At 44.8% G+C, this 14550-nt stretch overlaps 1 protein-coding gene across 1 annotated transcript in view; it reads right to left on the reverse strand.

The window, feature by feature from the left end:
- Positions 1 to 14550, reverse strand: part of ube2f (ubiquitin-conjugating enzyme E2F (putative)) — a 152491-nt gene that overhangs the window by 81582 nt on the left and 56359 nt on the right. Inside the window, exon 3 of the mRNA XM_080198704.1 lies at positions 632 to 661. Within this exon, the coding sequence (XP_080054830.1) occupies positions 632 to 661 (30 nt within the window). The remainder of the gene's footprint in view (positions 1 to 631; positions 662 to 14550) is intronic.

Genomic DNA, 14550 nt, shown 5'->3' on the forward strand with positions numbered 1-14550 from the left:
TGTGTGTGGAAATACTGTCCTTCTGGACGCTTCTGTTTCTCTCCCCTCTCACCTTAAACCTGTGCCCTCTAGTTCTAGACTCCCCTACGTTTGGGAAAATATATTGACTATCCAGCTGATCTATGCCCCTCATTTATAGATCTCTATAGATCACCCCTCAGCCTTCTACAATCCAGAGAAAAAAGTCCTAGTCTATCCAGCCTCTCTGACTTCCCTTCCCTCTCCAAATATGCGCTCATCTTTCCCATAACACTCTGCTTGAATCTCTTGGCTCAGCCTTCCACCCCCAAACTCACCCCCTGGAACTTTTCCCACTTAAGTCTACAGTCTTCATTCCATAAATGCACTCTCCAACCCCCACAAACATTGATCCAAATACATAGGTTATTGGGGGTAGGCAGGTTGCAGGTTTGAGGTTACTGCCAAATCAGCCATGATCTTAAGTGAGAGAGCAGGTTCAAGGGGCCGAATGGCCTACTCCTGCTCCTTGTTCATATGTAATCAGTGGCCCCAAAGCATTCTCCACAATATCTCTTCTATCCAATAAAGCATTCTGCTTAGTAAACACAGTAAGCATCTTAATATTAATTTATGATCAAGATTGTGAGAAATATATTAGCCTTTTACTTACTGGGTAGGTTTGCTTCAAGTTCTGCAACCTCTAGTGGAAGAGAGAGAGAGACAGGATTAATATTGTGTTAAATGGAATTGCTCCATATAAAAATAGTTAGCAACACAACCAACAACAAACAAGATAAACTGTTCACCAATCCTTCTCCAGATTTTTTTAATGTCTTGTCCAATCATTGTTAAGGCTTATCAATTACACTTTTATGGTCAAAATAAACAAGTGATGAATATTAATTGACCACATTTCAATAGAGGAGAATTGTGAGTCTGCAGAAGTCAATAAACTCTCGCAACCAAGATACGTTTTGTGTCTTCATCAACCGGCTTAGAAACAGTTACCAGTTTAATTCTCTGCCCAATTTCTCTTCATGTGGGTATGCCGGCGTTGGACTGGCGTAAACACAGTAAAAAGTCTGACAACACCAGGTTTTAGTCCAACCTATTTATTTGATAATATACTCACAAGCTTTCGGGGTTAGTCCCTTCGTCAGGTGAATGGAGAGTTCTGGCCTCAGACAGAGCATATAAAGCACAGACAGTTTAGAGATTACTGATTAGAATGCGAATCCTTTCACCTAACCTGCTGTTCAAGACCTGAAGTGGCTGATAATGTGAGTGGAAGGAGCACTGATCACAGTTTAAAGAGATGTGTATTGTCTCCAGACAGTACAGTAAGTGAGGTTTTGCAAACCCAGGCAAGTCACGGGGGTTACAGATAGTGCGACATGAACCCAAGATCCCTGTTGAGACCGTCCTCATGTGTGCGGAACTTGGCAATCAGTCTCTGTTCAGCAACTCTGCGCTGTCGTGTGTCGTGAAGGCCGCCTTGGAGAATGCTTACCCGAAGGTCAGAGGCTGAATGCCCGTGACCACTGAAGTGTTCGCCAACAGGAAGGGAACAGTCTTGCCTGGTGACTGTCGAGCAATGTTCATTCATCCGTTGTCGTACTGTTCCCTTCCTGTTGGCGAACACTTCAGTGGTCACGGGCATTCAGCCTCTGACCTTCGGGTAAGCATTCTCCAAGGCGGCCTTCACGACACACGACAGCGCAGAGTCGCTGAACAGAGGCTGATAGCCAAGTTCCGCACACATGAGGATGGTCTCAACAGGGATCTTGGGTTCATGTCGCACTATCTGTAACCCCCGTGACTTGCCTGGGTTTGCAAAACCTCACTTACTGTACTGTCTGGAGACAATACACATCTCTTTAAACTGTGATCAGTGCTCCTTCCACTCACATTATCAGCCACTTCAGGTCTTGAACAGCAGGTTAGGTGTAAAGATTCGCATTCTAATCAGTAATCTCTAAACTGTCTGTGCTTTATATGCTCTGTCTGAGGCCAGAACTCTCCATTCACCTGACGAAGGGACTAACCCCGAAAGCTTGTGAGTATATTATCAAATAAATAGGTTGGACTAAAACCTGGTGTTGTCAGACTTTTTACTGCAATTTCTCTTCAGCACTACATCAGCTTTGAGGGCAATGATCAGATACTAGCTCTGACGAAGGGTCACCCAGGCTCAAAACATTGACTTTATTCTCTCTCCACAGATTCCGTTGGACTGGCTGCGTTTCTCCAGCATTTTTGGTTTTTGTTTCAGATTCAGGATTTTGCAGTATTTTGTCTTTATCTTTGATACTAGCCCTCCCTGTCTGTCTCCACCTGCACCCTGGCCAGGTATGAAACACTAGCCGGTCAGTGTAGTGAGTGGGGGGGTTTTCACAGTAACTTCACTGCATTGTGAATATAAGCTCAGTTGTGACTAATAAATAAACTTGAACTTTAATCTACCAAAGACCTCTGGATGGTCACATCACAGGACAGATTCTCTATACAATAGAAAAAGGGCGGCACGGTGGCACAGTGATTAGCATTGCTGCCTCACAGTGCCAGGGACCCAGGTTCAATTCCAGCCTTGGGTGACTGTCTGGGCAGAGTCTGTATGTTGTCCCTGTGTCTGCATTGGTTTCCTCCAGATGCTCTGATTTCCCCCACAGTCCAAAGATATGCAGGCTAGGTGGATTGGTCATGTTAAATTGCCCCTTAAAGTCAATGGGATTAGCAGGGTAAATGTGTGGGGTATGGGGACAGGGCCCTGGGTACGACTGTTGTCAGTGTAGGCTCGATGGGCTCAATGGCCTCTTTCTGCGCAGTAGAGGTTCTGTGATTTTTCTGTGAAAATTCATTTATTCCAAAAATTCCCTTCCTATTCGTTCTTTTTTCTATCCTTTCCTTTTACAGTATAATGCTTGCTTTTGTTGAAGCGTGACATCAAAAGTGCTCTGAAAAGCCAGAATATAACAGATCATTTGCATTCCACTTCTCCTTCCAACTTCCCTTTAACAAATCCATGCTGCTACTCTTTGGAAAATCCGTGAAATTTTTTTAAAACTTTATTCCAATCCAATCAAGTCAAATTAAAGCCAATTCAGAGTCCCAACAAGTTGGGACATTCCTGATCCAAGCTGACAGGGCTCTCACTTCCTGTATTGGGCTTGACCTACAGGATCCAAGCTGTTTGGAGTAGGTGTAGCTCCAACTCCAAGGCTTGATCTCATTTGCATCTTAGCCAAAAGGTCCTGATGCCGCTTTAAAAAATTGCTTCAAATGAAGCTGAAATGTAACCTAATGACTTCAACCAAGTGCAGCATGTCGATACTACACTTGATCTTAGCCAAGAGGCCGAGTGTGCCCTTATCTCATGGTAGCCAAGGCTAAATGTGCACCATTTTTATCATGCACTATGAATTTCTTAGTTTGACCCCAGTTAACATCAGACGATGAGTGGAATTTTACGACATTTTTGTGCACCTATTGCGAAGGGAAAATGTTGTCAAATCAGGCATAAAAGTGACTAGTGGGAATGGCGCCAGGTTTCATGCCTATAGCAATTTTACGACACCTGGATTTCCAGCGCTGTCAGCCTCTTGCTGGAAATGGGCGAGAGGCTGGTTAATTTATTGAAATGTATGCAAATACTGTTTAGCATCTGCTTAACAAGCCCAGCACACTTACCTTTACGGCCTCACTGGGAGAGGGTTCTCTCCACGAATGTGGAGCAGTTGTGTGGGCCTTGCCGGTGGAACCAGAGGGCAATGAAGCCCTGAGGCCAAGGCGGGAGGTGTGCCCTCAGGCACCTTGGCACCATCCACCAGGCAGTGCAAGGGGGTGGGGCCAATGGGGGTGTGCCAGCTGGCAGGGACTATGGTTGTTGGGTGGGGGTGGGAGGAGGCGCTGCCACTTTGTCTGTGACCAGTGGGGGAGGGAGGTGGGACCCTGACTGGTCAGGATGGCGGGGACTGCATCTTGGGCTGCGGGCCTCTGCGATTGAAGGGGAGGGGACGGGAAGGGTTGCTGGTTGAGGCTGCCTGCAGTAGCAGGGGCCTGACAGCTCACGCTCGGTTTGTCAGAGCCCTGCTACCACTAATGTGCACGTACAGCATCTGAGGTCTGCACATGCGCAATAGCTCCCTCTACAGGCTGGCTGGCAAGTTAAGCCCCGCCCACAGCCTCTCTGGCTGGAAACTGACTAGCCCATCTTTTCAGAGACAGGATGCATAAGATTGGGTGTGAAAACTCATCAAAAATTGGATCTGGAACTCCCTCATTTTCACACTGGCTGAAAAATATCTTGTAAAATTCTACCCCATATCTATTAACCTTCCATTCACACCCAGTCTGGACCTCTCTTTGTTTCTTTATTCTTTTAGTTATCACTCTCTCAGCCTTTGTCAGTTGATCGCTCCTGCCCTCCACCTTATCACAGATCTTCCCCTTTCTTCTTCCTTCCCCTGTTCCACCTGCTCGAAAGTGATTACATTTCTATCTCAATATCCTTGACTTGAAAATGTTAATTCTGTTTCTCTCCCCACAGATGTGGCCAGATTTGCTGTGTATTTCCAGCATTCTGGGTTTTTATTTCAGATTTCCATCCCTTGCAGGGCATAGTTTGTTTTTTAATGAGTAATCCACGATGTCCAGGCCAATATTCATTCTCAATCAGTAAAAATCTTGGAGATGCTCTTTCAGAGAGTTGATGCAGACGTAATAGGCCGAATGGCCGCGTTCTGCACAGTAGCGATTCAATGGTTCTACTCAGACATTATAAAACTCTTGGCTTACACCTTTCGTTTCAGCTCATGTATATAGAAATACAAGCTGAAGGCAGCCCACAGTCTATCCAGCTCAACTTCTGCCACCCTAATAGTTGCGTGATACAACATGAACAGGAGTTGGTGATGAATCATAGCTATCAATTATTCTACAACAGACCCAAACTGAGGTGAGTAAAACCCCACTGGAGTGCTAATTGAACAAATGAGGGTTAAAGATATACAAATGGAGAACATGCATTATATATACTCAAGCAATCAACTAAAGAGACACTTTAGAGACAGCCCACTGGTCTGATGGTTTTTGTGTTAGGAGCTACACACTTGAGAGAGTAAAGCAGAGTAAAAATTGATTTCTGGCTGTCTCCTTCGCCAACTTAAGTTTGACACTGTGAAGCTTTAGCAAATGTTGGTGGCATAGTGGTTAGCACTGCTGTCTCACAGCGTGAGGGACCCAGGTTTAATTCTGGTCTTGGGTGACTGAGTGGAGTTTGCACATTCTCCTCGTGTCTGCATGGGTTCCCTCTGGATGCTCTGGTTTCCTCTCACAGTCCAAAGACGTGCGGGTTAGATGGATTAGCCATGCTAAATTGCCCCTTAGTGTCAGGGGGGCTAGCAGGATAAATATGTGGGGTTACAGGGTTGGGGCCTAGGTGGGATTGCAGTTGGTGCAGGCCAGTGATCTCTTTCCACACTGTAGGGATTCTACGATTCTATGTAGGTGCAATGTTACCCATCCCAGGCTATAATTAAAACATTAAGTCTCACATACTGTATCCCAAAAGGTTATATTATGGAATTTGACATACATTTGAATGAATCAACACTTGCTGCTTCCTCCAGCTCTCTCTCTGCAGAGAATGTCTCATATCCAATGTGGACAGTGGGTCAGAGTATGACGTGTTAACATTTATGTTACATGACTCAGGGTCAGGGTATTACACTGGAAGTTTCAGCTAATGAGCACAAAGTTCTGCAGCCAGGGAGTTGCAGTGGAATATCAGATTTCACACATTCAGCAACTACTTCAGATGTTACTGAGCTGCTCCAATTGTCAGCATTCTGGGCACTACGATCTGTCAGGCTGAAGGATATTTATGCATTATATCTCCCACTGAAGGGGCAATGGTGCACCAATACATGACTCACAATTAGTAAAGAAATTCTAAGTCCATCATTATGGTTACACTAAACGCTGCACACAATTAATAAGAAACAGATAGGAGTTGTACGTGTTATCGGATGTCCACAATATAATTTCAGAAAGAAGAAAGCCAATTGAGAGCTCTTTAACATGTTGGCCGCCACTGAAAGCTAGGTCTGTTAGTTGGTTCAACAACTGGATGGCACAGCACTCTCAAGTCAACCAGCAGGAAGCTTTGCTTCCAGGTTGAATAATTTAATCAAACAGAATGCTTTCATGTACTCCCAGCCTGCGGTTGACATTTTCCACTTCATCACAATCCTCTCTTAACGTCATCTTCCCTCGCATGCAACAAGACTGTTCATCACGCCTCCTCACACCGGGCAGCGACTAATGATTTACTTTCACTCTCACGCTGGCAAATCTCCTATTTACAGGTTGCCATCAACAATTAACCCAGCTCCTGTTAGTAAGCTACGCTGCACACAAACCAACATTTTATAACCCCAGCCTGTAAACGGTTTCAAACGCATTTCAGAAACCTCTCTGCATACCCTGACCACCAGCATCCCCCCCCCCAACCAGGCTGCCAATAATGCTGTGCCTGGTTTTAGTCTAACAGCCCTGAAACCCAGCTACAGATATTGTGATCCATGCAAACTATTTACCCTGACTCGGGTAGCATTTCATCATCAGTAGGATCAGACGCTGCTTTCAGAAGAGGGCATCCCCAAAGAAGCACATTATTCACCTATATCTTAAAAGCAAATTGAAAAAAAAATGTATAATCACAAGTAAGGCTTACATTAACACCGCAATGAAGTTACTGTGAAATTCCCCTAGTCGCTACACTCTGGCATCTGTTTGGGTCAGCATACCTAACCAGCATGTTTTTCAGAATGTGAGAGGAAACCAGAGCACCCGGAGGACCTGTTGAGATTTTCCAGCATTTCCCATTTTTGTTTTGGATTCCAGCATCCACAGTAATTTGCTTTTAATTTTCCAGCATTTTTTGATTTTGTTTCACTTGTATCTTTATTCATTGTATTCAGTTCCCATTTCAGATATACTTATTACAATGATATCATCAATGCCTAGTTACCACGCTGATCAGTCATCATTGAGCGGCGTTTGGCGACCTGTTTGGATAATTCCCTCCTACAGTGATTATTGAACCAAATATCACTGTACATGTCCAGAAAGCAGAGAGAGTAAAGTTACTGTTTAATGGTTGGTATCTTTTGAAATGAGAATAGATTGTGGTTCCCTTAAAATGGCACCAGGCACCATTTTCAACACTGCTCCAGAGAAAGTGAGTCACATCACTGGAGTCAGGTCACTCGCAATTTGGTTATTGTAGCTTCCCAATTTCGTTTATTCTTTTTGACTCCTCCACAGGCTAATGGCAGCCTTCAACATCAGAACAAATAACAACTTACTTCAAAATGATGCAGATTATACTGCCAGATTCAAACAGAAATGTTACAGAGTTTGGAAATCCTATAGATCTTAAAAAACACTAAATTATTATGGGCAAGAAATTGGACCATCTTCATTTGTTTTATTCTTTCATGGGGTGCAGGCAACTCCAGCATTTGTTGTCCATCCCTAACTGCCCTCGAGAAGTTGGTGGTGAGCTGCTGTAATTAATCACTGCAGTCCATGTGGTGTAGAGTTCTAGGATTTTGACCCAGTGACAGTGAAATTACAGCCAATATATTTCCAAGTCAGGATGGTGAGTGGCTTGGAGGGGAACGTCCAAATGATGTGTTTCCAGGCATCTGCTGCTCTTGTCTTAAGAGATGGTAGAAGTCCTGGGTTTAGAAGGTTCTGTTTAAAGAGGCTTGGTAAGTTGCTGCAGAGCATCTTGTAGATGATACACACTCTGCTGCTACTGCGTGTTGGTGGTGGAGGGAGTGGATGTTTGTGGATGGGGTGACAATCAAGCAGGTTTTGTCCTGCACGGTGTCAAGCTTCTAAAGTGTTGGAGCTGCACCCATCCAGGCAAGTGGAGAGTATTTCATCTCACTCCTGAGTCTTCTGCCCAACATAGTAAAAAGTCTGACAACACCAGGTTTTAGTCCAACCTATTTATTTGATAATATTCTCACTAGCTTTCGAGGGGACAGCCTCTTCGTCAGGTTAATGGAGAGTTCTGGCCTCAGACAGAGCATATAAAGCACGGACAGTTTAGAGATTACTGATTAAAATGCGAATCCTTACACCTAACCTGCTGTTCAAGACCTGAAGTGGCTGACAATGTGAGTGCTTACCCGAAGCATTCTCCAAGGCGGCCTTCACAACACACGACAGCGCAGAGTCGCTGAGCAGAGACTGATAGCCAAGTTCCGCACACATGAGGACGGTCTCAACAGGGATCTTGGGTTCATGTCGCACTATCTGTAACCCCCGTGACTTGCGTGGGTTTGCAAAACCTCACTTACTGTACTGTCTGGAGACAATACACATCTCTTTAAACTGTGATCAGTGCTCCTACCACTCACATTGTCAGCCACTTCAGGTCTTGAACAGCAGGTTAGGTGTAAGGATTCGCATTTTAATCAGTAATCTCTAAACTGTCTGTGCTTTATATGCTCTGTCTGAGGCCAGAACTCTCCATTCACCTGACGAAGAGGCTGTCCCCTCGAAAGCTAGTGAGAATATTATCAAATAAATAGGTTGGACTAAAACCTGGTGTTGTCAGACTTTTTACTATGTTTACGCCAGTCCAACGCCGGCATACCCACATCATGTCTTCTGCCCAAGTCAGGGAGTGAGATATTCATCGCAGATTCCTAGCCTTTGACCTACTTTTGTAGCCACAATATATATATGGTTGGTCCAGTTCATTTTCTGGTTAATGATAATGCCCAGGATGTTGATAGTGGGGGAATTCAGTGATGGTAATGTCAAGGGGTTAGATTTTCACTTGTTGGGGAGACAATTACTGTCTGGCACTTGTGTGGCATGAATGTTACTTGTCACTTGTCAGTCCAAGCCTGGATATTGTCCAGGTCATGCTGCATTTGGACACAGACATGGACTGCTTCAGTATTGATCACAAATGGTGCTGAACATTGTGTAAACAGCAGTGAACGTATGATCGGAAGGTCATTGATGAAGCAGCTGAAGATGTTTGGGACACTGCCCTGAGCAATTCCTGCACTTATTTCCTGTGTATTATTGAATCCAGCTTTTCAATTCCAGATTTAAAAAGAAAATTAATCAATTAATTAATTGAATAAAGTCGTGGTGGGATCTGAACCAACATCCACAGGGCATCAGCCTGGGCTTCTGAATTGCTAGTCCCCTGCCATTACCAGTATATCACCATCTCCCCTTTTTGGTTTTGTAAAAGTAAAGCTTATTTACTAGTCAAAAGTAGGCTTACATTAACACTGCAATGAAATTACTGTGAAAATCCCCCAGTCGCCACACTCCGGCACCTATTTGGGTACATTGAAGATGAATTTAGCACAGCCAATGCATCTAACCCGCATGTCTTTGGACAGCGCAGGAAACCAGAACATCCAGAGGAAACCCACACGGACATGAGGATAATGTGCAAACTCCAGACAGACAGTGACCCAAGCCAGGAATTGAACCCAGATCCTTGGTACTGTGAGGCAGCAGTGTTAACCACTGTGCCACCATGCCACCCCATGTGTGGGGAGTGGATTCAGTGTGCAGTGGAAGTGGATTCAGTTACCGCTTCTTTTGCTGTATCTCAGCTTTAAATTTAACAACTGATCTAGGACTGATATTGACCAGTCACCCTATTATAGAAAGGATATTATTAAATTAGAAAGAGTGTAGATAAGATTTACTAGGATGCTACCAGGACTTGATGGTTTGAGTTATAAGGAGAGGCTGAATAGACTGGGCTTTTTTCTCTAGAATGTAGGAGGCTGAGGGGTGATCTTATAGAGGTCTATAAAATAATGAGGGGCAGAGACAAGGTAGATAGTCAACATCTTTTCCCAAAGGTAGGGGAGCCCAAAACTAGAGGGCATAGATTTCAGGTGAGAGGGGAGAGATACAAAAGTATCCAGAGGGGCAATTTCTTCACACAGGGTGGTGAATGTCTGCCAGAGGTAGCAGCAGAGGCGGGTACAATTTTATCTTTTAAAAAACATTTAGATAGTTACATGGGAATGATGGATGTAGAGGGATATGGGCCAAATGCGGGCAACTGGGATTAGCTTAGGGGTTTTAAAAAAAAAAGGGCGGCATGGACAAGTTGGGCTGAAGGGCCTGTTTCCACACTGTAAACCTCTATGACTCTATTTATGACTGAGCATCAATTGCTGTTCCAAACTTCCCAACTCTTGAAAGACCTGGTTGTAATTTTTAGATCATGTTCTCTGGTCCCAAACTCCCCTCAATTAATTCATAATTTACCTCATTACATTTCAGTCATTACAACAGTATTTCCAAAGTATTTCACAGAACATCCCCAAGTGCTTTATAACCTATGGTTATAAAACGCATTATAAAACACACATTGTTCAAAAGTATACAATACAACGTTCACAGAAGCACTTGAGGAGAACTTTCTTTGGAACTTGTTTGGCTGCTTAACATACCAGATGTCCTCATACAGTTTCCAGACTGAAACAGCCCCCTGGCAGATTTGACCCATAAAACATTAGTCTGGTGTTACCTAAATGATACATAGCTCCAGTCAAAGTTAACAGATTGAGGTTACAGGTCTCCCTCATTATACTAAAGGGAGATGTGGGAATTTCCTGTCAATTCTCAGCAGTGCTGAGACCTGCTCATTGCTTTTGCAGATGGAGGAGGTGTTCTGTGGCCACTCACAGCCCGGCAGGAAGCCTGCCCTCCCCTCAACTTCGACTGCATCTCTTGAGCTCCCACTAGAGATAGTGCTCTGCAGCACGGGGCCTGATGCAATGTGTCCTGTGGCATCTGGCACAGCAAAGGCTGCCCAGGACAAAGGCAAGGGATAGCCATACATAAGTTCATAAGATACAGGAGCGGAATTAGGCCATTCGGCCCATCAGGTCCATCTGTCTTCTGTCCATCACTTTCACTCAACCAGCAGCTCTGATAGTAGCACTGCATCAGTAGGCATGAGTGGTTGGCAGCCATGGCAAGGGGGATCTTTCTGATAAACAACATGGCAGACTAGTGTGTGTCCATACATGCACGTATGTGGGAAGGCAGGGAAGACCACAAACAAGGACTTCAATTGGATGAAGTACAGTGCAGAAGGAGGTCATCGAGCCTGCATCGACAACAATCCCACCCTATCCCTGCTTAGTTACTCTATTAATCCCTCTAACTTATCACATTGTGGGACACTAAGGGTTAATTTAACATGGCCAGTCAACCTAACCCGCACACCTTTGGACTATGGGAGGAAACTGTGTGCAGGCTCCGCACAGACAGTGACCCAACTCAGGAAATGAACCCAGGTCCCTGGAGATATGAGGCAACAGTGCTAATCATTGTGCCGCCGATGGCATAGAGAATGTTGATGACTAACATATTGGCCATTCTTTTCCATGCACTGCCAGGGTAACTGAGGCATGGGCAGAAGAATACATGATTTCAGGTGGCTGGAAGGACAGGTCGGATTTTCCCTCCCTCAGGATGAAGGATTTGATCAACAATCTCAATTGCTGATCAAATTCAACTGGCCATGAAACTGAAAGTTCATAAAGAGTCTCTGAGGGAGGAAGTGACCACGGTACAGAAGCTGAGGCGAGGGAACGTTGCAAAGCTATTCAAACAGCAGGTATCAAATGTCAAATTCAGCGGAATAATTATCGAAGTAAACATCCTTCCAGCTCCACTGTGCAGGCAAGGTCATCACATTAGATGACTGATTAAATAAATAAAACATGTACTACAAGAACTATCAGAGTATACCGTCACTGAGAGCAAGGGACAACGAGCAGTGAGGAAGGCAAATGGCATGTTGACCTCCATTGCAAGAGGGCTCAGGAACAAGGATGCCTCACTGCAGCTTTACAGGGCCTTAGTGAGACCAAACCTGCAGCACTGTGCACAGTTTTGGTCTCCTTATGTGGATTCAGTGATGGCAATGCCATTGAATGGGAGCTTTGACAACAACATCTGTGGTAATTTGCTTTTATACATAATCCAGGTATTCTTCACGAGGGCCAAGTAAGATCACAGCTTGAAAGTTTGTTAAGAATATTCAACTCAGCCATAGTTGATTGAACCTGTGTCTTACACGCTGCGATCTTGCAAGAAGCCACAACTGAGTCCTTGCACGCCAGTGTAAAATCTAGCCTGTTCTTCAGTCTTTACAGCATGGCCTTCCCAGAGCATCCAACATGCACATCCTAAACAAACTCGAGCCATTAGGAGCAATGAAATCCCCGCCAATTTTTAATTTCAACCGCATCCCATTTCACATGGACAGAAACCCCAGCTGTGCTCTGGAACACAGAGCACATGGCTCAAATGGAATCCAATGCAGGATAGCTCCATAGAGAGTCTGGAGTTATGAATTCTTAACCCCCACCCACCCCTTCCCCATCCCTGGAAATTATCTTGTGAGGTCACCAAAATAACTAGACCAATTCCATTCTGCATTTGCGACACAGAGCCAAAGTTTGGAGCCTTTTCCCATAACTTATCCACAAGCTACGTGAAGCTGAGCAATGACAGACGTATACACAGCAGCTTGGCTTCTGTATCATTTGGCTCCCAGATAGATATTTTTCCCAGGGGTCCTGAGCAAGGGAAGTGTTTTCTCAGGCCTCCAGGATCCCACAGCCTTGCTCCATCTGATTCGAGACTTCTGCAATCCACTGCAGAGAGATGATCTCTAGTCGGGGGATGATCACACAGGGTTTGACCACCCAAAACTGAAACAAGATTGCTGTACAAATGGGCACTCACTCAAACACAGAATGGAGGAGGAGGAAGGCTGGCAGATTTTTATGAGGCAATCCATTGCTGGCAACATAATTATCAAACAAAAGAAGTTCACCATTATTGAGACTAGCTTTATAATTCCAGATTTATTCATTGGTTTTAAATTCCACTAGCTGCTCTGGTGGGATTTGATCCCGGGTCCCCAGACCACTAACCTGGGCCTCTGGGTTACTAGCCTACTAGTGGCACAGTGGTTAGCACTGCTGCTTCACAGCGCCAGTGCTGGGTTCAATTCCAGCCTTGGGTCATTCTCTGTGAGGAGTCTGCATGTTCTCCCCATGTCTGCATGGGATTTCTCCCACAGTCTGAAAGGCATGCTGGTTAGATGCATTGGCTGTGCTAAATTCTCCCTCAGTGCACCTGAACAGATGCTGGAGCGTGGCGACTAGGGAATTTTCACAGTAACTTCATTGCAGTGTTAATGTAAGCATACTTGTGACACTAATACTGACATTACTATCATTGCAGTCTCCTCTCAGGAATTCTTATCAGTCTATGTGGGTTTCCTCTGGGTGCCCCCCTTTCCTCCCACACTCCAAAGATGTGTGGATTAGGTTGATTGGCCATGCTAAATTGACCCTGAGTGTGATGGGGGCTAGCAGGGTCATTAAAGCGTTGGTTGGAATTGTTGTCAGTGCAAGCTCGATGGACTGAATGGCCTTCTTCTGCACTGTAGGGATGCAATGATTCTATGAGGTCACTGAAGATTCCCTGAATTCTTCAAGTTACATATGATGTAATCCATGCAGACATGGCTGTAAATTGGGAGAGGAGTGTGTGCAGCAGGTGTCTTTGAGCACAGTCACTAAAGGTAAGCATGCAGGTGCAGCAGGAATGATCCTGTATTCCAGCTGGGACTATTTGTATCATGCAATCCAGTGACAGTCAATTTTCAAACTGAAAGAAAGAAGTCATTGGTCTTATGGCAGTAAAATGCAATCAAGAGGCATCAGCTTATCTCCACAAAACAGCCACATAGCTCAGAACTAGTGACCTTCTGTAAGCAGAAATTCTCTCAAAACCTCAGCAACAATTGGGCAAATAGCATGTTGGCCTTCATTGCAAGGGGTTTCGACGACAGCAGCAGGGATGTGTTGTCGCAATTATACAGGGCCTTGGTGATGCCACACCTGGAATATTGTGTCTGTGCAGTTTTGGTCTCCTTTCCTGAGGAAGGATATTCTTGCTCTCGAGGGAATGCAGCAAAGATTTACCAGGCTAATTGCAGGGATGACGGGACTGATGTATGAGGAGGGATTGACCAGGTTAGGATTGTTTTCACTGGAGTTCGGTGGGAAGGGGAGAGAGAGAGAGAGAGAGTTCTCACTGAGACTTATAAAATTCTAACATGTCTAGACAGGATGCAAGGTAGAATGTTCCCGATGGTGGGGGAGTCCAGAACCAGGAGTCACAGTCTGAAGATTCAGGGTTGACCGTTTAGGATGGAGGTGAGGAGACATTTCTTCACAAAGAGTGGTGAGCCTGTGGAATTCATTGCCACAGGAAGTAGTTGATGCCAAAACATCAAATGTATTCAAGAAGCAGCTGGATATAGCACTTGGGCGAATGGGTCAAAGGTTATGGGGAGAAAGCAGGATTAGGCTATTGAATTGGACAATCAGCCACAATTGTAATGATTGGCAGAGCAGGTTCAAAGGGCAAAATGACCTCCTCCTGCTCCCATCCTCTATGTTTCTATGTACAGTACAGGAACAGGCTGTTCTGCCC

The sequence above is a fragment of the Carcharhinus amblyrhynchos genome, chromosome 11 (genome assembly GCF_965287045.1).
Source record: "Carcharhinus amblyrhynchos chromosome 11, sCarAmb.v2.hapA, whole genome shotgun sequence".
NCBI classification, from domain to species: Eukaryota; Metazoa; Chordata; class Chondrichthyes; order Carcharhiniformes; family Carcharhinidae; genus Carcharhinus; species Carcharhinus amblyrhynchos.